Here is a 25143-nt window from a genome sequence, read left to right on the forward strand (position 1 = left end):
TTCTCTGACTTACCTTTTTTTTTTTTTCACTGATAAAATCCAGTCTACTTAAGAAATCCTTTTTTTTTTCCCATTAGTAAAGACCCTGATGAAAAGCTGATCAAAAAGTGTTCAATGGAAGCAAGTGCTATAAAATCCCCCTTGTAGCTCAACCGTCAGTAAAGTACAGTTAATGGCCAAATAGATAATGGTCTGAATAGGGACCCACCTTGTTTTAGTACAATTTTCTTGAAAACAATTTAACAATATTTAAACAAGACAACTCCTTTCAGTGTCAGTTTATTGTAGATAGGTTATCAACTGGACTATTTTAGCAACATCTCGTAGTTTTTCTATTATGTGTTTAATGGATTCCATGCATTTTTGATAGATGTATAGCCTCTTCTCCTCGTCGTACATGAGTTCATGGATACATACAGCCATTTCCCTATTATCTCTTCTCTAAAAGAGGGGTACATGGTTGACAGTCACACACTAAACAGGCAACAGTTCTCATCTGTGGTCTACTTAGTCCATGTCTACAGCTCACAACAGGAAATTACTTATTTGCAGAGCAACACACTGAGTTTAATATATATTTAGGAAAAAATTTTTGGGTCCATGTTGTGGTTCGTGGCTTGGGGTCGAATTGGATTTGGCTCTGCCGCTTATACAACTAGCTAAATATCTGCAGACCATGCATCTGAGACACAGAATGGCTGAGACACAAAATAGCGGAGACACAAAATAGCGGCCACCGTGCGGTCATGTGAATACAATATATTCACAGACCAGGTGCATAGACACTTAGCTAAACAGTACTTCCGGAGACCAAATGCATTCATTAACTCCCCACAGACCAACCTATTTTAGGAATTTTGGAAGAGTTATATCCTAATATCCAATGCACAAATCAACACTAGACATCCAAATACTGGCAGAAATAAAGATGTTTAATACACAATTCTAAACTAAACACACTTAAACTATGAGAGAGAGAGAAGAGAAAAGATAGCTGGAAACTTAAATCTGCAGTGTAAGTAAATACATATACAACAATTATAATAGAAACACTATCTGTTGGCTATTTGGGTGGATTTTCCTTAAAAGATACATATATGTGTTAAGGCTAATTTATTAGCCTGTATTTGTGGGAGGGGCGGGATTTTGCTATAAGAACCCGCGGCAGTACCTGTGCTTGACGCCGCGGGTTCGCCACGTGAGACGTCAGCAGTCCACTGACAGGAAGTTGGTACGGGAAACGGCGTCTCCAGGGTGTGAGGATGGGGCTGGTCCTCCCGGCTCCTGCAAACGGCACAGAGTCCTCTTGGCTGGTGAGTAGGTCACGGGAGCCGGGGGACCAGAGGTGCAGGCCTCGGTCGCCGCGGGTCCTTCACGTGACATGGATCAGCTGACGCGTGGTGTCAGCTGACCGGACGTCTTCACAGAGCGGTGTTCGGGTAAGTGGCTGGGGGCTGGACGGGGAGCGGTGTTCCATCGCAGCCCGATCACCGGAGGTAAGCCGCTGATCGGAGGGGACCCCCGGCCAGACCTGGCCCCCGGTCTCATTTTTCATGGACCAGCGTCCTCGTGCGTGGGTTGAACAAGTATTTTGCGGAGATTACCCGCACACCTGGGACCAGTAAAGGAACACAGACGGGGGTTCCGCGTTTTCGGTCAGGATTGGTCAGCAGATTGTCCAGGCCCACTCCCACAGTCTATCGGAGGTTCACGCCGCATGTTATTCTAGGGTTGTCTTCTGTGAGACCTCGCACCCCCACGGTTCTATGAGGTAGGGGGTTCACAAAGAACGGTTTTTCTTTTGTTATCTCCTGTGCAAGCATTTGTAAGGATGTTGCTGAGCACTGGGGGGGGGGGGGATCCTCATGAGTTGCTCTACAGCCTCCCCCCCCCCAGTTTCTAGGCTGATAAATAAAAAAAATAAAAAAAGTCATATTTTATGTATATGCTCTTAGTGCTGAGAGCAGGGGCGTGTCATGAGTTACCGCTACGTGCATTGGTAGCGTTCGTGCTGTGCATGTGTTTGTAGTATCGTGCTGCATGGACGCTGGTAGTGCCGTACATGCACCCATATTGTTTATTCTGTGCATACGTGGGTAGCAATTACTCCATAGACATTAATAGCTTTTACGGTTCCTATGCCTGCAGCATTTATGCTGTACATACGCCCGTACCATTTTACACCGTACATACGCCCGTAGAGTTTATTCTATACATTCGCCCGTAGTGTTTATTCTGTATACACGCCCGTGGCTTTCATACCGCACATACGCTTGTAGCATTTATTCTGTTTATACGCCCATAGCGTTTATACTGTACATACGCCCGTAGCATTCATACTGTACATATGCCTGTACCATTTATACTGTTCATACGCCCGTAGCATTCATACTGTACATACGCCCGTAGCATTCATACTGTACATACGCCCGTAGCATTCATACTGTACATACGCCTGTACCGTTCATACTGTACATACGCCCGTAGCATTCATACTGTACATACGCCCGTAGCTTTTATACTGTACATACGCCCATGGCTTTTATACTGTACATAGGCCCGTAGCTTTTATACTGTACATACACCCATAGCTTTTATACTGTACATATGCCCGTAGCTGTTATACTGCACATATGCCCGTAGCTTTCATACTGTACATACGCCCGTAGCATTTATACTGTACATACGCCCGTAGCTTTATACTGTACATACGCCCATAGCTGTTATACTGTACATATGCCCGTAGCTTTCATACTGTACATACGCCTGTAGCTTTTACAATGGTTATACGCCCGTAGCTTATGCTGCATACATGCCAGCATGTTCTCTAGCTGCTCTGCATGTTACAGTAGGGGTTAATTATATGCCAGCACGTTCTCTGGCTGCCTTGCTCTGCATATTACGGTAGGGATTAATTGCATGCCAGCACGTTCTATGGCCGCTTCGCTCTGCGTTTTACAATAGGGGTTAATTATATACGAGACTGCTCCGCTCTGCATATTACAGTAGGGGTTAATTATATGCCGGCACATTCTCTGGCTGCCTCGCTCTGCATATTACGGTAGGGGTTTATTACATGCCAGCACATTCTCTGGCCGCTTCGCTCTGCGTTTTACAATAGGGGTTAATTATATACGAGACTGCTCCGCTCTGCATATTACAGTAGGGGTTAATTATATGCCGACACATTCTCTGGCGGCCTCGCTCTGCATATTACGGTAGGGGTTTATTACATGCCAGCACGTTCTCTGGCCGCTTCGCTCTGCGTTTTACAATAGGGGTTAATTATATACGAGACTGCTCCGCTCTGCATATTACAGTAGGGGTTAATTATATGCCGACACATTCTCTGGCGGCCTCGCTCTGCATATTACGGTAGGGGTTTATTACATGCCAGCATGTTCTCTGCCCGCTTCGCTCTGCGTTTTACAATAGGGGTTAATTATATACGAGACTGCTCCGCTCTGCATATTACAGTAGGGGTTAATTATATGCCAGCACGCTCTCTGACCGTTCCGCTCGGCACATGACAAGTAGAGGTTAATCTTATGCCAGCACGTTTTCTGGTTGCTTCGCTTTGCCCATTAAACAAAGGGGTTAATCATATGCCAGCGTATTTTCTGGCTGCTCTGCCTGCACATTACAAGTAACGGTTAATTATATGCTGGCACGCCTCCTGGCTGCAGGAGCTTTGTTACACACATGCAGCGCATGCATGGCTACGTTATGAAAGTTTTGTGAAATGTGTTCTCTTTACAGGTATAAATAAGAATAAAAAAAAAAAAATGGGAGGGTTCTTCGAGGTATCAGATGACCGAGCACATCATACACGTACTTAATCATTCGTGTCAGGACTTTTTTGGTAGGTTTAGCTTTAGCCTTTCTACGTATTGGGAGTGTGTTATGCCTAGCATCCTTTTGCCACCCGTGTACAGATACGATTATGTGGAGCATTAAAAAAAATGGTGTTTATGTGAAATTTTGATAAATAATTTTCCTTAAGTGCTACGGTCCCCATTTAGGCTTTCACCGATCCTTCGTAACAAACACTTCATCAGTGAGGTTGGTCCATGGTAGTTGAAGGGTCACTCAAGGGTACGTATATATTGTCCTCACGCTCACAGGATATATACTGTACACACGCTTGCAGGGTTTATACTGTACTCACGCTCGTGGGATTTGTACTGTACACACGTTCATAGGTTTTTACAGTATACACGCTCATAGGATTTACATTGTACATATGCTCAGATGGTTCTTACAGTACACTCGCTGGTAGTATTCATGCTGTACACATGCTCGTAGGATTTATATTGTACATACGCTCAGGGTTCATACGGCGCACTCGCTGACAGTATTCATACTTTACACACGCTCGCAGGGTTTGTATGCGTGCTCGTGAGGGTTGTGCAGTATACTCACTCCTAGGATTATGCGGTACACATGCCCGCAGGTTTATACTGTACGTTCGCTCAGTGTTTATGCTGTACACTCGCTGGTAGTACTTATGCTGCACACACGCTTGTAGGTTTCATGTCATTCATACGCTCGTAGGAAGTATACTGTACATAACACTCTCACATACATACGCTCATAGATCCGCTGGTGCTGTCACACGTTATATCCGTTTGTTACTTCGATACTATGGATAAGTGTTTATCGCCATGGTAGCATTCACAGTGGGCATTTGTTCATATAGTTCGTTTGTATACATGCACACACAGTTCATTCGGTCTATACGCTCAGGGTTTCATGCTAATGATTAGTTCATGTAGTTCTCACGTTATAGTGGTTATCGATGCATTGGTGTAGGTGCATTGTAGTGTCTGCAGTGCATATAGTTGCATAGCATTGGGGCACATGCGTTCCTCACTTTAGTGTTTATACAGCTGTGGCGGTCAGGGCCTCACATCTACCATGTCAGCAGGGGATGGGACTCAGTAGTTATTACTAACACGTTTCCTCAGCAACAGCCTCACGACACACAGGCGGTGTATACCCATTATACCTGCCACGTCTGCAGGAGAGGGGTACATTGCGTAATTGTTGTTACTGACACGTCTTCAGAACAACCTTAACACGACACATAGGCGGTGTATACCCATTATACCTGACACGTCTGCAGGGGGATATATTGCATAATTGTTGTTACTGACACATTATCAGAACAATAATAACACAACTCATAGGTGTAGTTTTTGTACAGTGCAATAGACATCGGATATTTAAATTCATGTGTTGTATTATATATTAGTGCTTAATGCAATTATTTTATTTGTACGGGCCATAGGGGTGTACAAGTTGGTCAGTGTATCGGTACATATAGTTGGTTCAGTGCATATTCGCTCATGCAGTTCATTCTAGCCATACGTTCATAAGTTGTTCAGTGCACGCCCTCAGTTTTGAACATACACCCATATAGTTTGTCTGGGCATATGGTCGTAGATTGTTGAGCATGCGGTAGTGGTGTTAGTAAGGTGCATATGGCCTTGTTGGTCATGCTGGACCTACGTTCATATGGTCATGGTCTGCATAGGGGTCATGCTAGGCTTACATTTATGGTATTCATACTCGGTATACATCCATAGGTTCATTAGGTACGTATGTTTTCATGATGTTTTGCTATGTTATGGTGTTTAGTCCATACATCCATGTCTTTGACTCTGCGCAGGTTTCGTGGTATTGGGTGAACCTGTGCATGGATAATTCAGTGAGTCATCCTTTTAGCTGCGCATAGGTATATATATATATATCGCATACATATTTATATCTCTGGGGTTCGGGTTGGTTATTTGCCTAGTCGACAGGCTAAATATGGTTACATCTTATCTTGGCTTCAGGTTAGTCACATACTTTGGTACAGGCTTTAAATTCGGCTGGACCAGTCACGTCTACAGGTCAGTCCGGATACAACCTGACACGACTTCAGGTTGGCGACAGTGTCATTATATATACGTCATGTTATTCACCCGTTGGGTTACGCGCAGGGATATAGCTTTATTTTTCGTTGTTGATTGCCATTTATTTTTGGCCTGTCACGTCTACAGGTCGGTCCAGCTGCAACCTGACACGACTCCAGGATGGCGATAAACGTCGTTATGGCCCCATAGGCTTACTTAGCATTTGGGTTGGGCATACAGGGACTTGGCTCTGTGTGGTTGGTTTTGTCGTCTCGGCTTCAGGTTGATGTTAGTGATCACGTGTTGGTTGAATTTTATTGTTATGCTTGCTGCGTTAGTGGCTTTGTTGCCGGTCACATCCACAGGTTGGTTACAGTGGCAAACTGACACAGGTTTAGGGCAGTGACTTGGTATGCACATTGGTAGCCCTTGGAGTTGTGCATACGGGCATAGGGTTGTTCCCTGTTGAGACTTATTCCACGTCTCTCAGCGACAGAGATCTTCTAACACACAGTCTGGAATACCTACACTATGTTTATGACAGACACTCAGAGGATGTCTCTAGTGCATTTTGTTCTTGCTTGCATTTATTGAGTTTTGCCACTTTTCTTGAATCCCTGTTGAGACTTATTCCACGTCTCTCAGCGACAGAGATCTTCTAACACACAGTCTAGAATACCTACACTATGTTTATGACAGACACTCAGAGGTTGTCTCTAGTGCATTTTGTTCTTGCTTGCATTTATTGAGTTTTGCCACTCTTCTTGAATCCAGCCCCTCTAGCCGTCAGCCCTGGCAGCTGGCTTAGTCAGTTGGCTAGCTGACGTCCAGGTAATTCCCCATTAGGACATCAGGACGGCTTAACGCGCTGTCCTTCAGTTGTCGTGGTTTCCTAAGGTTAGAGGAATTACATGCAGGTGCATGGCCGTAGTTGCAATAACTTTACAGGCATGTAAATAATCACTTATTGGAATTGTATAGCAGATGAATGTTATTATCAGGTTACTATCATACGGCATTTTCTCTAGTCCCACGAGTAATGCTCAGCTGAATATTGCAATCTTCGCTTCCGCATGTCAAGGGTCCAATGGGGTCAGCAGATGCCATTGTTTATGGGGCGGCACTCACTGCAAGTTGTTTGTCAAGCATGTTCGTATTCTTGCTAATTCTTTACAGCAATCCGTCCATTATATCCAGTTATTCCCTTAGCATTAAGCCTGCTGCACCGGCGTCACATCATGGTGTGCCAGCATACGTGGTTAGGTAATAGAGGTGCCGGGGAGCCAGTACCTACATGCGCTATACCCCCATTCCATAGTAAGTATTGCACGATGCATTTCAGTCATTGGTCATGGGGTTGTTGCACGAGTTAATAGCGCTGTGTTCTCATTATGAGTTTTGCCCTCTATTTTTCAGGTGTACTCCTACGCGGCAGTATATGGCACAACTCAGACTGCCTAGATAGGTCACAGGATAGTAGGGAACAGGAGTTTAGTAAGAGGTTCAGTTAGGTAGGCTCGCTATACGATTGAGCACCGACTACAAATATATATATATTTTTTTGCACAGAAATAAAAAGTCACACAAAAAGTAGCAGAGGAAGCACCCTACAAAGCGGAGTACTGACGATAGAAATGTGATCAGCACCATATTTATCACATGCCCTGCACCATGTAACACATCTGGTGCAGGTACACAGTTTCCATAAATGGAGTCAAAAATGTTCACCTACACCACTCTTGAAGAATTCCCCCTATTATCTCCCCATGGAGATGACAAAAAGGAGCACAGCTACCCTTGACATCAACCACTATAGAGGCAGAAACATTGCTAAAAAAAAATGCCCCAGCAAGTCCATCCTGCTTTTCAGCAGGCTCTGGTGAAAACCAGTAACTTCTTAGACTCCGTTCCCCTGGTACGGCCCACGTCATCACCTCTCTGGCACAGCGGATCCACCACCAGCCTCCGCTACCAGCTACCAGCCCGGATCCTGACATATGCCTTTGAGGCCTTAATACCCAAGCAGTTTTTTTTTTCCGTTTTTCCATGTTCGCCTTCCAAGTTCCGTAATTTTAATTTTTTAGTGGACAGAGCCATATTAGAGCTTGTTGTTTTCTGTACATGTTATTTTTACTTTTCTTTTTAACTAGCCCGACAGGGGGACTGTCAGAGATAGCGATAGTAGTATACTTGTGCAGTGTATTTTTCACATTAGCATAATGCTGATATACCTGGCCATGCTGCATCACACTAGTCCAGTGTTTCTCAATTCCAGTCCTCAGGGCCCCCTAACAGGTCATGTTTTCAGGATTTCCTTAGTCTTTCACTGGTGATATAATTGTGGTGATGCCTGATTCACTGACCATAATTATGTCACCTGTGAAAGACTTAGGAAATCCTGAAAACATGACCTGTTAGGGGGCCCTGAGGACTGGAATTGAGAAACATTGCACTAGTCATAGGTGTTATCAGACTTTATAAATCAATTCATCAGAATACAGACTAAAACTTTGAAACATGTCCACCCAACAGTAGCTGGATGACAAGCCTTTTGAATAAAAACTGGTACATTTAGCCATAGGGCAGATTGGTGGTGCTGACCTCTTAACCACTTGACTACATAGCATGCCAACACTGATGCCCTGCAGCAGTGTCTTAAATCCTCCTGAACTTCCTACCGCTAGACCGCTAGATTCTGATTAGCAACCTACATGGAAAGAAACTTCTAGAAAGAAAAAAAACAAGCGCACCAACCAAAGAGGAGTGCGGAACCTACCTATCCCTTACTAGTACTGTACCTGGGCACAAAATCTTACATGCATAAAAAACAATGGGTGATCCACAAACATACCTTAAAGGGGTACTCTGCCCCTAGACATCTTATCCCTCAGTGGTGGGTTCCCCCGTGATCTCTCTGCTGCATCCGTTTTGAGCGTTGGGTGCAGCACTGGAGGCTTGTGATGTCATGGCCGTGCCCCACTCGTGATGTCATGGTCACGCCCCCTCAATGCAAGTCTATGGTAGGGGGTGTGGTGGCCGTCACGCCCCCTCCCCTTAACTTGCATTGAGCGGACATGGCAGGGATGTCACGAGTGGGGCGTGACTGTGACGTCACAAGCCTAAGCCCCGCATCACCATTCATCCATCACGGAGCTCCATGCATCGGATGTCTGGGGTTCCACAGCCGAGATTGCGGGGGGTTCCCTATTCTTTGGACGGGGGATGAGATGTCTATGGGCGGAGTACCCATTTAACATCATCACCATGCCACCCAGGCCACAGGGGTTCCAGGCAAACATTATACACTTTGTAATTCCTAGTGAAGATTCTGAAATGGGGGCACAAACAGCAATAAGGTTCCAGAGTACAAACCAATATTTAACTCCATGTGTCAACATGTTGTGTATCTGTGAGCAATGCTTCAAGAGGAGACAACTCTATGTCTGCAAAAAGCCATACATTGGTTTATGCCATAGCATCCTTCTTCTCATGGATTCTCATGGAATCTATGATTCTGTGTAACATCAGGGACCTATGAAGGTACAGTATAGACCAGGAGCGAGCAATAAGCCATATTCAAGATTTGTGTGTGGCCAAACCGAGAGTCTTGCGCTTGAGCAATTCTTTATACGTTACAAAACATGTAGCATATGGTTTTAGTATTTTATTAATAATATTTACATATGACACTGCAGTAATCTGAATATATCATTCTCATACTTCTGTATATTCACAGTATATCCGCACTTCAGATTTCTTTACACTTTGTAGCGATCTAATACTTTCACTCCTAGACCTAATACTGGACCTGTTAAAAAGCCTGTGAGAGAAGGATCTGCACATAAAGAAATAGATGATAGGATCTAAACACACATTGCTGGCAGCAAGAATTAGAGTACCCTCCTTACAGTAGAGCAGAATGGTATACATATGTTTATCCAGGAGTGCGTCTATACGGCTGAATAAGAAAGGCAACATACACAGATGATAGGGCAAAAAACAGGTGAAGAAAACAGCCACTACAACACGTATGCTTTGGTTATGTCTTCTCGTCCTACTGGAACAACTGACAAAGGGTTTGCTAGATTTCTGTATATGTCGGGATATTGAAATGTAACATGCAATAAGCACAATCATCACAGTAAAAAATATGAACATCTCCATATAAGTAATAGCTGTATGCCATTGAACCCCCAAAGGGCTCTTGAGTTTTATACAGTCATTGATGTTGTCTCTAGTTGGTTCACCATTTGTCAGAATGACACTCGGCAAGGCAAGTGCAGACATGAGTAGCCAAACACTCGTAGACACCATCTTTGTGAACTTAATGCTGTACATTCTGGAACTTCCAAAAGGTTTCACCACTTTTAGATATCTATCAATGCTGATCAGTCCAAGAAATACAATACAAATGTACATGCTGGTATAGAACAGTACACTGGTGTATCGACAGATGTAGAAGTTAAAATTCCATTGTGCGATCCCAGAAGTCTGTATGATTTTAAATGGGAAGGAGGCTGTCATCAGGAGGTCAGCACCCATAATGTTCTTCAGATACACAATAAAACTTGTTTTGCTTCTGATCTGGAAGAAAATCCAAACTGCAAGGCCATTGAGCATGACACTCCCAAGGAAAATGATTAGATACACCACAGGAAAAATAATCCTTAATAGTTCTGAGAGAGTAGTAGAGTTTCCTCCATGACTTGTGATGTTATTGTGAAAGTCATCCCTTATGTATTCTGTGGAAACAGGAAAAAGTATTAAAAAATACTGGAAGCTTAGTAAGAAAAAAAAAAAGAAAACATTATAATTATTGATGTTTTATCCCAATAAGACATTAGGTTTAAGAAATCTTTTTTTTTTTTGTCTTTGTGAGTCTTCAGTAGCCATCATATGAACAGTCAGGAAAGTCCAGTCTTGGTTGATAGATGTCTCCCTATACCCAAACAGGGAGAAATCTATCAATCAAGGCTGGTGAGGAGGGCAGAAGACATCAGGGACCACCCTTGTGACTTGTGGTCCGGGCTGCATGAAAGTGATAACAGGATCCTTCAAATTACAGTCTGTTGCATGAATGAAAACCCAGTTTCTAAGAAATATTTGCTGCTTCATGATACTCCAATTTTATTTCCACACAATGATCAATTTTCAGAAATAAATGACTATGCCATTTAGCTATTCACAATAACCTGAATGTGTGCACAGAATTTCAACCCATAGACGGAGTCTGTAACTTACTCCTAATAGTACTCTTATGCAGATATGTGGGTATAGGTGTATGCTCAGTGGCACTACTTGATATAATCAAAGAAGCACTTATAGTTTAGTTGCTTATTTCTTCATCTTTATTAGATGTGTAGATTTTCTTACTCTTTAAAACGGAATAAAATATATCAGTAGGTATGGATATGGGCTGGAAGAGATCATTCACACCAAGAGAAATCCAGAGGTCTGACGCGACGTTTCGGGGCACTCCCCCTTAACCCCTTATGGACCAAAGACTTACCGGTACGTCCTTGGTCCTGCTCCCGTGATATAACGCGTGGTTACACGGTAACCCCGCATCATATCACGGCGTGACCAGCGTCATAGTGAAGCCGGGACCCGCCGCTAATAGCGTGCAGTGCCGATCGCGGCGCCGCGCGCTATTAACCCTTTAGCCGCGTGCTCAGAGCTGAGCCACATGGCTAAAAGTGAAAGTAAAAACTGCCGGTAAACTCAGTGGGCTGTTCGGGATAGCCGCGGCGAAATCGCGGCATCCCGAACAGCTTACAGGACAGCAGGAGGGTCCCTACCTGCCTCCTCGCTGTCCGATCGCCGAATGACTGCTCAGTGCCTGAGATCCAGGCATGAGCAGTCAAGCGGCAGAATCATTGATCACTGGTTTCCTATGAGAAACCAGTGATCAATGATAAAGATCAGTGTGTGCAGTGTTATAGGTCCCTATGGGAGCTATAACACTGCAAAAAAAAAGTGGAAAAAAAAAGTGAATAAAGATCATTTAACTCCTCCCCTATTAAAAGTTTGAATCACCCCCCTTTTCCCATAAAAAAAAAAAAAACAGTGTAAATAAAAATAAAAATAAACATACATGGTATCACCACGTGCGGAAATGTCCGAATTATAAAAATATATCGTTAATATGTCGGTCAATGGCGTACGCGCAAATAAATTCCAAAGTCCAAAATAGTGCATTTTTGGTCACTTTTTATATAATTTAAAAATGAATAAAAAGCGATCAATAAGTCCTATCAATGCAAACATGGTACCGTTAAAAACTTCAGATCACGGCGCAAAAAATGAGCCCTCATGCCGCCCCATACACGGAAAAATAAAAAAGTTATAGGGGTCAGAAGATGACCATTTTAAACGTTTCAATTTTCCTGCATGTAGTTATGATTTTTTCCAGAAGTACGACAAAATCAAACCTATATAAGTAGGGTATCATTTTAAACCGTATGGACCTACAGAATAAAGATACGGCGTCATTTTTACCGAAAAATGTACTACGTAGAAACGGAAGCCCCCAAAAGTTACAAAACAGCGGTTTTTTTTTTCAATTTTGTCGCACAATGATTTTTTTTTGCCGTTTCACCGTAGATTTTTGGGCAAAATGACTGACCACATTACAAAGTAGAATTGGTGGTGCAAAAAATAAGCAATCATATGGATTTTTAGGTGCAAAATTAAAAGAGTTATGATTTTTTAAAGCCAAGGAGCAAAAAACGAAAATGCAAAAAACGAAAAAAAAAAAACGGTCCTTAAGGGGTTAAACTTGAGATATTTAGCTATAAATATTTCCAATTACTATGCATAGCTTTGAGCTATATAAAGATTGCTGATGCTAAAACTTTTTAGTCTATATCAGTATTTTATGTAGAATTTCAAGGCCCGCTGTCAAATCATTAAAGGGGTACTCCGGTAGAAAACTATTTTTTCTCATAGCAAAGTTAAACAGATTTGTAAATTACTTCTATTGAAAAATCCAGTACTTATCAGCTGCTGTATGCTGTAGAGGAAGTTGAGTTGTTCTTTTCAGTCTGATCACAGTGCTCTCTGTTGACACCTCTGTCCATGTCAGGAACTGTCCAGAGCAGGAGCAAATCCCCATAGCAAACCTATCCTGCTCTGAACAATTCCTGATATGGAGAGAGGTGTCAGCAGAGAGCACTGCAGTCAGACAAAAAATAAATTCAAAAAGAAATGAACTTCCTGTGGCGCAAACAGTAGCTGATAAGTACTGGAAGGATTACATTTTTTTTAGTAGAAGTAATTTACAAATCTGTTTAACTTTCTGACACCAGTTGATTTAAAAAGATTTTGCCCCACCAGAGGACCCCTTTAAACATTATTAGTAGAAATGCAATAGTCAGGAACTGTCCAGAGTAGAAACAACTTCACATAGCAAACCTCTCCTGCTCTGGACCGTTCCTGACATGGACAGAGGTGTCAGCACTGTAGTCAGACTGGAAAGAACTATACAACTTCCTCTTGAGCATACAGCAGCTGATAAGTACTGGAAGGATTAAGATTTTTTCATAGAAGTTGTCAGGCCCAAGGCCTGAGTATGGAACCATACATGTGTATTACAATTGTATTTGTGTATAATGTATAATCTAAGGCATGGGTGAGGGGGGGATACAGTTTTCCCTCCTAAAAAGTCACTATAAAAATGAGATGCTGGACAAACTTTGGTTTAAGCCTGTGGCAAAAGCTGGACAAAGACCCTAAGCAACAGCTGGAGATTCACTCACAAGGACTGCTATACCATTATGCTGTAAGGGCTTCATTTTTGTTTTCTGAACTTGTCTTGCTGAACTCTTTTATATATTTTTGTACCTCTTTGTCCTTTGTTTATTTTTATACCTAGCACTGTGATACCTTTTATCAGATTAAATGTTGAATTAATCAGCTCTGGTCTTTGATCTCTAAATATAGGAGCTCACCTTTCTGAAGGAAGCTCTGGTGAAACACGTTTATCTAAGGGTTAATTTGGTGACTTGCTGGGACTTGTAGTGGATAACCAGAGGTCTAGTGGCTTTAACCCTTGCACCATCACACTCTCTCTAGCGTCTTGGCTGGACTGATAGGGTGTGAACGTAAACTACAAATCTGTTTAACTTTCTGGCACAAGTTAAATTGAAAAATAATTGTTTTCCATCAGAGCACCCCTTTAAGAGAACAATATCATGTACTATAATGATTGTTTTCATGGTTTTATTTGAAGGATTTATTAGAGTGTGCCTTTCATATGAAGGAGGTGGTTAAAGTAAATAAAGCTTATTCATTGTATAATGGAGCAGTAATATACTGAATATCAGTCATACATTGTTTTAAGAACCATGTGGGCAGTCAGTGAATAGGAAAAGAAAGAACAAAAACAACACAAAAAACCTGTCCTGGTTATGTAATGCTTAAATGACCATTCTATAACTACACACTGTTGATAATCACAAGTGAGGGATAAAGAAACTTTATTAAATAATTTATATATATATATATATATATATATGTATATACACTCGCTACTGGAAGGGTTGCCTATAGCAGCTAGATATACGGGTGGATCCCCTGACAACCACACCACATAAAATATACCGCAATTAATTATAATGTATTCCAGCACTCAAAAATAGGACTTAATTGTATATATTATGAATACTACAATATCAGTCTGTATAGTATGAAGAATATATACTTCATACTATACAGACTGATATTGTAGTATTCATAATATATACAATTAAGTCCTATTTTTGAGCGCTGGAATACATTATAATTTATTAGATAATTGTATAACATTTCATTATACAATGTATTTTTAAACACTTTTAAGTTTAAAGTCCTGTGGGAGAAATAGTATGATTATTGAATTAGCTTAGTCTCTGTAACATATAAAATTGACTTAATACATACATTTACCCAAGAATTCATTTTATCAGCAAGAAGCAACTTATTACTAAGTAAATGGTTCCATGACCTCTACTGTAACATAGTCAAAGACATATTTATCTTTTTATTAGTTGGTACTCTATTTTGAGCTTCAGTGAGTTGGGAATGGGCCTATTCATCATTCTCTATTAACATATTTTGGGTTGGTATAGAAGTGTCAACAATGGTTCGGCTTGGAATGTGGTGCAGTGGAAGAAATAACCAAGAAGAGAAGACATCCTTGAATCTTTTGTGGAGTGTTTATTTGTGACAGAGTATCTATGTGCAGAAGTAGGAGAGATGTCTTCAAGTCAGTGAGGCTTAGAGATTTATGGCTATGCATGGATACATGTTGTACAGGAAAGGCAGAGAAAATAGGGATGACTGTGATTAGAACTGGTGTGATACCTAGACCTACAGGGCAAACCGATGATTGTGATAACATGTTGCGTGAACTGAAATTGTTGTAAAGGGAGATATTATAATTTCAGGTGACTGTAACATTCTTGATATAAAAAAAAAAAAATAGATGTGTAAAGTCTTTAGGAAAATAAAGAGAATAGGGGTACACAATGAAAGCCTTTTAATATGTAAAAGGGTTAAATAATTTTCCCCAGCAATACATATTTTATGGCAGTCATTAATGGGCTTTATTTTAGAGTGCACTGTTTTTAAGGCACTCTAGATTAACTCCCATTAATCACCCATGCAGTGGTAACTTGAGTGCTTGGTTGTCAGAGAAGACCTATAAGAAAGAAGACAGAGTATTTGCCATTTCTGCCCTCCAAATTTCTCTGTACATAGCGCTCATATGGCTACATTGTAAGCAAAGGAGGCAGCAGCACTGCTGTGATCTCTGGATGATGGGTCACATCATATTTCTGGGTCCAATTATTCCCAGCACAGCTATAACCTCTTGAAGACACAGAACATACTTGTACACGCTGGCTGCTTGGTACTTGGAACACCATGTACGCTCTGAGGACCATCTGGACTATGAAGAGAGCACAGGAGCTGCGCACACTTCATAGACCATGGGTCCCAGATTCTATAATGGGTCCCAGATTCTATTACCACCGGTAATTTCAGACACTAGAGATCACGCTGATACCTACCATTTACCCTTCAGACACCATGATCAAAACTGATTATGGCATCTAAAGTAATAAGGGGATGTACATAGACCATCAGACCACTGGTGGTACAATCGCATGGGTCCGATAAGTTCAAGATGGCAGCTGTAGGTCTCCTTATCTGGCTCCAGGTCACTCCGGCGATCCTCTTCTACAGACCATAGAAGTAGATAATCAATTACACTGATCAGTGTTATGAACAGTATTAGCAATCAAAAGATTGCAATGAATAGGCGACTTAAAAAAAAGCAAATTAAAAAAAGTATAAAAAAAGGTTTTGATAAAAATAAGGAAGCCCCTCCCCAATAGAAAATAAAAGTCCAGTAAGGGCGGGAAGAGCACTCCTCTATGCTCAATTCTGTCCTATCAAACTGCAGCAGAAAGGAGGGGGTTACAGAGCAGCCTGCAGTGACTGGATGAAGAGACCCAGCACTCAGGGTTTAAGATAAGGCATGCAGAGTACACACCTCCTCCAAAGCACAGAATGACAAAGCAAGTGAGCAACAGAAAGAAGGTATCTGTGTGAGAAATATAGGTTCTAGACACAAAAATTATATGTGCATGATCAGGATTACATACTGAATAACATATAACATTTGTGGGATATAATGGGTACACTTTAAGATCCCTGCTTGTGGTCATTCCACAAAAGCTTTCAATGTTTACTCCCTGGGGCAAAGTTTCCCAACCAGGGTGCTTCCAACTGTTGCAAAACTACAAATCCTAGTGTTCCCACACAGTTAAAGCCTGTCAGGGCATGCTGGAAGTTGTAGTTTTGCAACAGCTGCAGGCAACCTGGTTGAGAACCATTGCCCTGGGAATAAAGAATACATCCTCAATATCTAATGGACGCTCAGATACAGGAGTGGTTACAGTATAGTTATGAGAACCATGTTTTGCCTTGTTCTGGGTCGCGAACCTGTGTTCCAGATATTTTTTCCCCTTGGTGCAAACAATGAAGATTTCCACTGACTAACGGTAAACAGAGGTTTTACATTTTTTTATCAATTCATACATAGAAATAGTATATTGGAAAAGTGCATAACTTTTCATTATTGGAAAAATAACATTTATTTGCTGAAACTATCATATCCTTTCAACTGTAGTTTGTTATTAAGTGCTGCTATACGTCTTTTAATGATGATTTGCCAATTTCATGAGCTTCACTGTCTAGGACGATAAGACACCATGTGAAATTATTCTGGGACTCTGTGACTTGGCAGCTTTACATACTGTGAGTTAAAACATCTGCAGTGTAAAACAGTTACAGAGCTAGGTCCAAGCCATTCACATGATGGCTCCTTTGTCATGCTACTTCTCAGCTTCAAAAAATGCCAAACACATTGTTGACGCCAAGAAAATGTGATGTTTGCTGCACAAGTAGATGCATGATCTTCTATGTTTGTGTTGTAAACATTTGTGGAATTAACTTGTATCAAATGGGAGATGTTTTTCTACTGATGTCATTTGAATTAAAAAAAAATGTATACACTGCTCAAAAAAATAAAGGGAACACTTAAAGGAGAACTCCAGACCCTAAAAATTGTCCCCCATAGTGCCGGCAGTAAAAATATAAAGATGTACATACCTTCCTCCGTTCCCCCGGGGCCTCCGGTAACCGGCTCCGGTCTGTGCCGCAATCCACTTCCTGGTTGCCGGTGGTTGGATGAATCAGCCAATCACCAGCCGCAGCGCAGTCCGACTCGGCCGGCGATAGGCTGAGTGGCAGTGTGACGTTTTCGGCCCCGGCCGCAGGTGCCGGTGTAGTGAGAATTTTGTGTCCTGAAGCATTTTCACACTGCTGCTCAGCCTATCGCCGGCCGAGTCGGACTGCGCTTTGGCTGGTGATTGGCTGATTCATCCGACCACCGGCAACCAGGAAGTGGATTGCGGCGGAGACCGGAGCGGGTTACCGGAGGCCCCGGGGGAGCGGAGGAAGGTATGTACATCTTTATTTTTTTACTGCCGGCACTATGAGGGACAATTTTTTTGGTCTGAAGTTCTCCTTTAAACAACACAAAGTGACTCCAAGGGAATCACACTTCTGTGAAATCACACTGTCCACTCAGGAAGCAACACTGATTGACAAACAATTTCACATGCTGTTGATGCAAATGGAAAAGACAACAGGTGGAAATTATAGGCAATTAGCAAGATACCCCTGATAAAGGAGTGGTTCTGCAGGTGGTGACCACAGACCACTTCTCAGTTCCTATGCTTCCTGGCTGATGTCTTGGTCACTTTTGAATGCTGGCGATGCTTTCACTCTAGTGGTAGCATGAGACGGAGTCTGCAATCCACACAAGTGGCTCAGGTAGTGCAGCTCATCCAGGATGGCACATCAATGTGAGCTGTGGCAAGAAGGTATACTCTATCTGTCAGCGTAGTGTCCAGGTTAGGAACAGTAGCAAAAAGTTTCCCCTTTAGGCGCAAAAGGTTCTCCAGACAGAATCAGGCAGGATAATATGTTTGAGTAAATATTTTATTTAAACCAATAACGCGTTTCGAATATACACCCTTCCTCAGATGCAAATCTGAGGAAGGGTGTATACCCGAAATGCGTCATTGGTTTAAATAAAATATTTACTTAAACATATTATCCTGCCTGATTCCATCTGGAGAACCTTTTGCGCCTAAAGGGGAAACTTTTTGCTACTGTTCCTAACCTGCTCTATTGCGGACGGACGCCAGACTGCAACCACCATCCCATGGCTTTTGCAACCCCTACAGGAATCGAGTATCTATTGTACCCATTTGATTTGGATTAAATGCGCACACTATTTGTGCTCCAGATGAGCACAATACCATTCGTTTATTTCATTTTAATATCTGGGATAATGCACTAGGCGCCTCGTGTGGTCTTTTTTTCTTCCTTTCCATCCTAGCGTAGTGTCCAGAGCATGGAGGTGGTACCAGAAGACAGGCCAGTACCTCAGGAGATGTGGAGGAGGCCGTAGGAGGGCAACAACCCAGCAGCAGGACCGCTACCTCCGCCTTTGTGCAAGGAGGAGCAGAAGAAGCACTGCTAGAGCCCTGCAAAATTACCTCCAGCAGACCACAAATGTGCATGTGTCCACTCACACGGTCAGAAACAGACTCCAATAGGGTGGGGGTTGTGCTTACAGCCCAACACCGTGCAGGACGTTTGGCATTTGCCAGAGAACACCAAGATTGGCAAATTCTCCACTGGCGCCCTGTGCTCTTCACAGATGAAAGCAGGTTCACACTGAGCACATGTGACAGACTTGACAGAGTCTGGAGATGCCTTGGAGAACGTTCTGCTGCCTGCAACATCCTCCAGCATGACCGGTTTGGAGGTAGGTCAGTAATGGTGTGGGGTGGCATTTCTTTAGTGGGCCACACAGCCGTCCATTTGCTTGCCAGAGGTAACCAGACTGCCATAATGTACTGAGATGAGATCCTCGGACCCCTTGTGAGACCATAAACTGGTGCGGTTGGCCCTGGGTTCCTCGTAATGCAAGACAATGCTAGACCTCATGTGGCTGGAGTGTGTCAGCAGTTCCTGCAAGAGGAAGGCATTGATGCTATGGACTGGCCCGCCCGTTCCCCAGACCTGAATCCGATTGAGCACATCTGGGACATCATGTCTCGCTCCATCCACCAACACCACAGACTGTCCAGGAGATGCTTTAGTCCAGGTCTGGGAGGACATCCCTCAGGAGACCATCCACCACCTCATCAGGAGCATGCCCAGGCATTGTAGGGAGGTCATACGGGCACGTGGATGCCATACACTATACTGAGCCTCATTTTGACTTGTTTTAAGGACATTACATCAAAGTTGGATCAGCCTGTAGTGTGATTTTCCACTTTGATTTTGAGTGTGACTCCATATCCAGACCTCCATGGGTTGATAAATTTGATTTCCATTGATAATTTTTGTGTGATTTTGTTGTCAGCACATTCAACTATGTAAAGATGAAAGTATTCAGATCTAGGATGTGTTATCTTAGTGTTCCCTTTATTTTTTGAGCAGTGTAAAAATTCTGTTTACTGCAGAATGTTTCTCCTGCCCCAACAAGTTGCTAGCAATGCTTAGTCCACAAGGGTTTCATTAGAAATTTCCGACACTTTAGAAGCAGACCTGCTGAAAATGTAGAGAATGTGTAATGCATGTTCGCACTCAATAAAGTGTTTGAAAATAAACTTGTATTCAGATGCATTTTACTTTAATTACATCAGTATTTTCATAACAAACAATACATAGGGGTAAGGGTTTCTTTAACTAATCTAGTGGAAGAGACTCAAGTGCTAAAATCCACGGGTTAGGGGGCGCAAATTACTTGCCTTGCCCCGGGTGCTGACAACCCACGCTACGCCACTGTGCAGTCCTGAACCTGATCTCACAGGTGTGTGAGCACAGCCACAGGGTAGCCAAAAGGATTTGCTCTGCAGCAAGACCAGATTATCTCTGAAATGTTGGATACTGATACACTGCACCAAAATACAGATTTTTGAGACTGGACCTGTCACGTTTTGGTCAAAAGCTCAGAAGTTTATATAAAGAACCTGATGCAAAATACATTTACGTTTCTGGTCTACCACGTGCTGCAAGCAGAACACATAGCTGTATATGAATTATTACAATAATCCCAGAGCTATTGAACTGTGACACCTGTCTTTGAAGGGTCCTGTTCTACACCCTATACAGGAGCAATATACAAAAAATGGTACAATATTTTAAATTGAGGCAACTAAAAGAGAAAAAGGGAATGGATTAGAAAATTGCTTGTGAGTCTTCTTTACATGTCCCCTCAACCACAGAATCTATCTCGGACATAGGAAATGCCATAGTTTAATATTTTGACCACAAAGGAGTTATCTAATACATTAACTACTGCTGGCTTCTAATAATCATGATAAACAACTGGTTTTGTCAGGAATAGCCTTTCCCAGCCAGACAGTACTAGGGTATGTTCACACTGCGGAATGTTCTGCCGGAATATTCCGCACAGACAATCTGCTGCAGCAGAGTCCACTTGATTTCAATGGGATTCTGCTGCACTGTGCACATTGTTGACTCCCGATCCCAATTCTGCCACAGAAATCTCGATTCTGGTGTCTGTGAACATGGACTTACATGGATAGTGCAAGTCCAGCAGATCAGTGGCTTTTTATTCTAGTTCATAAAGAGACTTTCTGGGGGAATGAAACCCCTTTACTTTAAAGAGCCCCTTTAACTATGATATATTATAGTTTGATTTATAACTTTAACCCCTTAAGGACCAGGCCATTTTACACCTTAGGACCAGCCCGTTTTTTGCAATTCTGACCACTGTCACTTTAAACATTAATAACTCTGGAATGCTTTTAGTTATCATTCTGATTCCGAGATTATTTTTTCGTGACATATTCTACTTTAACATAGTGGTAACATTTTATGGTAACTTGCATCCTTTCTTGGTGAAAAATCCCCAAATTTGATGAAAAATGTGAAAAATTTGCATTTTTCTAACTTTAAAGCTCTCTGCTTGTAAGGAAAATGGATATTCCAAATAAAAAAAAATTTGATTCACATATACAATATGTCTACTTTATGTTTGCATCATAAAATTGATGTGTTTTTACTTTTGGAAGACACCAGAGGGCTTCAAAGTTCAGCAGCAATTTTCCAATTTTTCACAAAATTTTCAAACTCACTATTTTTCAGGGACCAGTTCAGGTTTGAAGTGGATTTGAAGGGTCTTCATATTAGAAATTCCCCACAAATTACCCCATTATAAAAACTGCACCCCCCAAAGTATTCAAAATGACATTCAGTCAGCGTTTTAACCCTTTAGGTGTTTCACAGGAATAGCAGCAAAGTGAAGGAGAAAATTCACAATCTTCATTTTTTACACTCGCATGTTCTTGTAGACCCAATTTTTAAATTTTTACAAGGGGTAACAGAAAATTTATACTTATATTTGTAGCCAAATTTCTCTCGAGTAAGGACATACCTCATATGTCTATGTAAATTGTTCGGCGGGCGCAGTAGAGGGCTCAGAAGCGAAGGAGCGACAAGGGGATTTTGGAGAGTACGTTTTTCTGAAATGGTTTTTGGGGGGCATGTTGCATTTAGGAAGCCCCTATGGTGCCAGAACAGCAAAAAAAAAAAAAAACACATGCCATACCATTTTGGAAACTAGACCCCTTGAGGAACTTAACAAGGAATTAAGTGAGCCTTAATACCCCACAGGTGTTTCACGACTTTTGCATATGTAAAAAAAATATATATTTTTTTCACTAAAATGTGTTTCCCCCCACATTTCACATTTTTGCAAGGGTTAATAGCAGAAAAGACCCCCCAAAATTTGTAACCCCATCTCTTCTGAGTATGGAGGTACCCCATAAGTTGACCTGAAGTGCACTACGGGTGAACTACAATGCTCAGAAGAGAAGGAGTCATATTTGGCTTTTTGAGAGCTAATTTTGCTCGGGGGGCATGTCGCATTTAGGAAGCCCCTATGGTGCCAGAACAGCAAAAAAAAAAAAAAAACACATGGCAAACCATTTTGGAAACTAGACCCCTTGAGGAACGTAACAAGGAATAAAGCGAGCCTTAATACCCCACAGGGGTTTCATGACTTTTGCATATGTAAAAAAAAAAAAAAAAATTTCACTAAAATGTGTGTTTCCCCCCAAATTTCACATTTTTGCAAGGGTTAATAGCAGAAAGGACCCCCACAAATTTGTAACCCCATCTCTTCTGAGTATGGAAATACCCCATGTGTGGACGTCAAGTGCTCTGCTGGCGCACTACAATGCTCAGAAGAGAAGGAGCGCCATTGAGCTTTTGGGAAAAAAATTGTTTGGAATGGAAGTCAGGGGCCATGTGCGTTTACAAAGCCGCCCGTGGTGCCAGAACAGTGGAACCCCCCACATGTGACCCTATTTTGGAAACTTCACCCCTCACAGAATTTAATAAGGGGTGCAGTGAGTATTTACACCCCACTGGCGTTTGACAGATCTTTGGAACAGTGGGCTGTGCAAATGAAAAATAAAATTTTTCATTTTCACCGACCACTGTTCCAAAAATCTGTCAGACACCTGTGGGGCGTAAATGCTCACTGTACCCCTTATTACATTACGTGAGGGGTGTAGTTTCCAAAATGGGATCACATGTGGGTATTTATTTTTTTGCGTTTATGTCAGAACCGCTGTAAAATCAGCCACCCCTGTGCAAATCACCAATTTAGACCTCAAATGTACATAGTGCGCTCTCACTCCTGAGCCTTGTTGTGCGCCCACAGAGCATTTTACGCCCACATATGGGGTATTTCTGTACTCAGGAGAAATTGCGTTAAAAATTTTGGGGGTCTTTTTTTTCCTTTTAACGCTTGTGAAAATAAAAAGTAAAGGGCAACACCAGCATGTTAGTGTAAATTTTTTTATTTTTTTACACTAACAAGCTGGTGTAGCCCCAACTTTTCCTTTTCATAAGCAGTAAAAGGAGAAAAAGCCCACCAAAATTTGTAGTGCAATTTCTCCCGAGTACGGAGATACCCCATATGTGGCCCTAAACTGTTTCCTTGAAATACGACAGGGCTCCGAAGTGAGAGAGCGCCATGCGCATTTGAGGACTAAATTAGGGATTGCATAGGGGTGGACATAGGGGTATTCTATGCCAGTGATTCCCAAACAGGGTGCCTCCAGCTGTTGCTAAATTCCCAGCATGCCTGGACAGTCAGTGGTTGTCCAGAAATGCTGGGAGTTGTTGTTTTGCAACAGCTGGAGGCTCCGTTTTGGAAACACTGCCATACAATACGTTTTTCATTTTTATTGGGGGGACAGTGTAAGGGGTGTATATGTAATGTTTTACCCTTTATTATGTGTTAGTGTAGTGTAGTGTTTTTAGGGTACATTCGCACTGGCTTGTTACGGTGAGTTTTTCGCTAGAAGTTTGAGCTGCGGCGAAAAATTTTCCGCAGCCCAAACTTGAAGCAGGAAACTTACTGTAAGCCTGCCCGTGTGAATGTACCCTGTACGTTCACATGGGGGGGGGGGGGGGGCAAACGTCCAGCTGTTTCAAAACTACAACTCCCAGCATGTACTGACAGACCGTGCATGCTGGGAGTTTTACTTTTGCAACAGCTGGAGGCACACTGGTTGGAAAACCTTCAGTTAGGTTCTGTTTTCTAACCAGTGTGCCTCCAGCTGTTGCAAAACTACAACTCCCAGCATGTACTGATCGCCGAAGGGCATACTGGGAGATGTAGTTATGCAATAGCTGGAGGTACGCAACTACAACTCCCAGCATGCCGAGACAGCTGATTGCTGTTTGGACATGCTGATATTTGCAGTTTTGCAACACCTGGAGGGCTACAGTTTTAGAGAACACTTCAAAGTGATCTCCAAACTGTGGTCCTCCAGCTGTTGCAAAACTACAATTCCCAGCATGCCCTGACAGCAAACAGTTGTTTGAGCATGCTAGGAGTTGTAGTTTTGCAAGATCTGGAAGGCTATAGTTTAGGGACCACTATATAGTGGTTTCAAACTGTAGCCCTCCAGCTGTTGCAAAACTACATATTCCAGCATGCCCAAACAGCTGTCTGGGCATGCTGGGAGTTGTAGTTTTGCAACATCTGGAGGGCTACAGTTAGAGACCACTGTATAATGGTCTCAAACTGTACCCTCCAGATGTTGCTAGGCAACTCACCAGCTTCCGTCGGATCCAGCCGCACGCCATCGCCGCCCGCCGATCTCCGTCACCCGCAGCCTCCGTGGCCCTCCCGGATCGGTAAGTGGATCTTCGGCGCCGGTCCCCGTCGTTTCCCCGTCCTGCTCCGCCTATTGTGGGAGGGCAGGACAGGGAAAACGAAAGTAAACCCCCCCCGCCCCCGATCTGCTATTGGTGGTCGCGTCTAGACCACCAATAGCAGGGATAGGAGGGGTGGCACCCGTGCCACCTCACTCCTATGCCTTCAGGGGGATCGTGGGTGTCTTAGACACCAGCGATCCCCCTTACATTCCGGGTCACCGGGTCACTATAGACCCGTAATGACCCGGAAGCGCGCAAATCGCAAGTGTGAATTCACTTGCGATTTGCCGCGATCGCTGACATGGGGGGGTCTGATGACCCCCCTGGGCATTTGCACGGGATGCCTGCTGATTGATTTCAGCAGGCATCCCGCTTCGATCCCCGCCCGGCACACGGCGGGCACTAGAACTGCCCA

General features: G+C 42.7%; 2 protein-coding genes across 6 annotated transcripts in view; one reads left to right on the forward strand and one right to left on the reverse strand.

Annotated features, from left to right (window-relative positions):
• Window positions 1-25143, forward strand: part of MED12L (mediator complex subunit 12L) — a 627340-nt gene that overhangs the window by 286391 nt on the left and 315806 nt on the right. The window lies entirely within an intron of this gene.
• GPR87 (G protein-coupled receptor 87) overlaps window positions 9561-25143 on the reverse strand; it is a 41480-nt gene continuing 25897 nt past the window's right edge. For all 3 annotated transcript variants that reach the window (XM_056564948.1, XM_056564950.1, XM_056564949.1), the window contains one exon: window positions 9561-10642. In XM_056564948.1, coding sequence (XP_056420923.1) covers window positions 9615-10642 — 1028 coding nt within the window. In that variant the 3' untranslated portion in view covers window positions 9561-9614. The remainder of the gene's footprint in view (window positions 10643-25143) is intronic.

This window comes from Hyla sarda, chromosome 3 (genome assembly GCF_029499605.1).
Source record: "Hyla sarda isolate aHylSar1 chromosome 3, aHylSar1.hap1, whole genome shotgun sequence".
NCBI lineage: Eukaryota > Metazoa > Chordata > Amphibia > Anura > Hylidae > Hyla > Hyla sarda.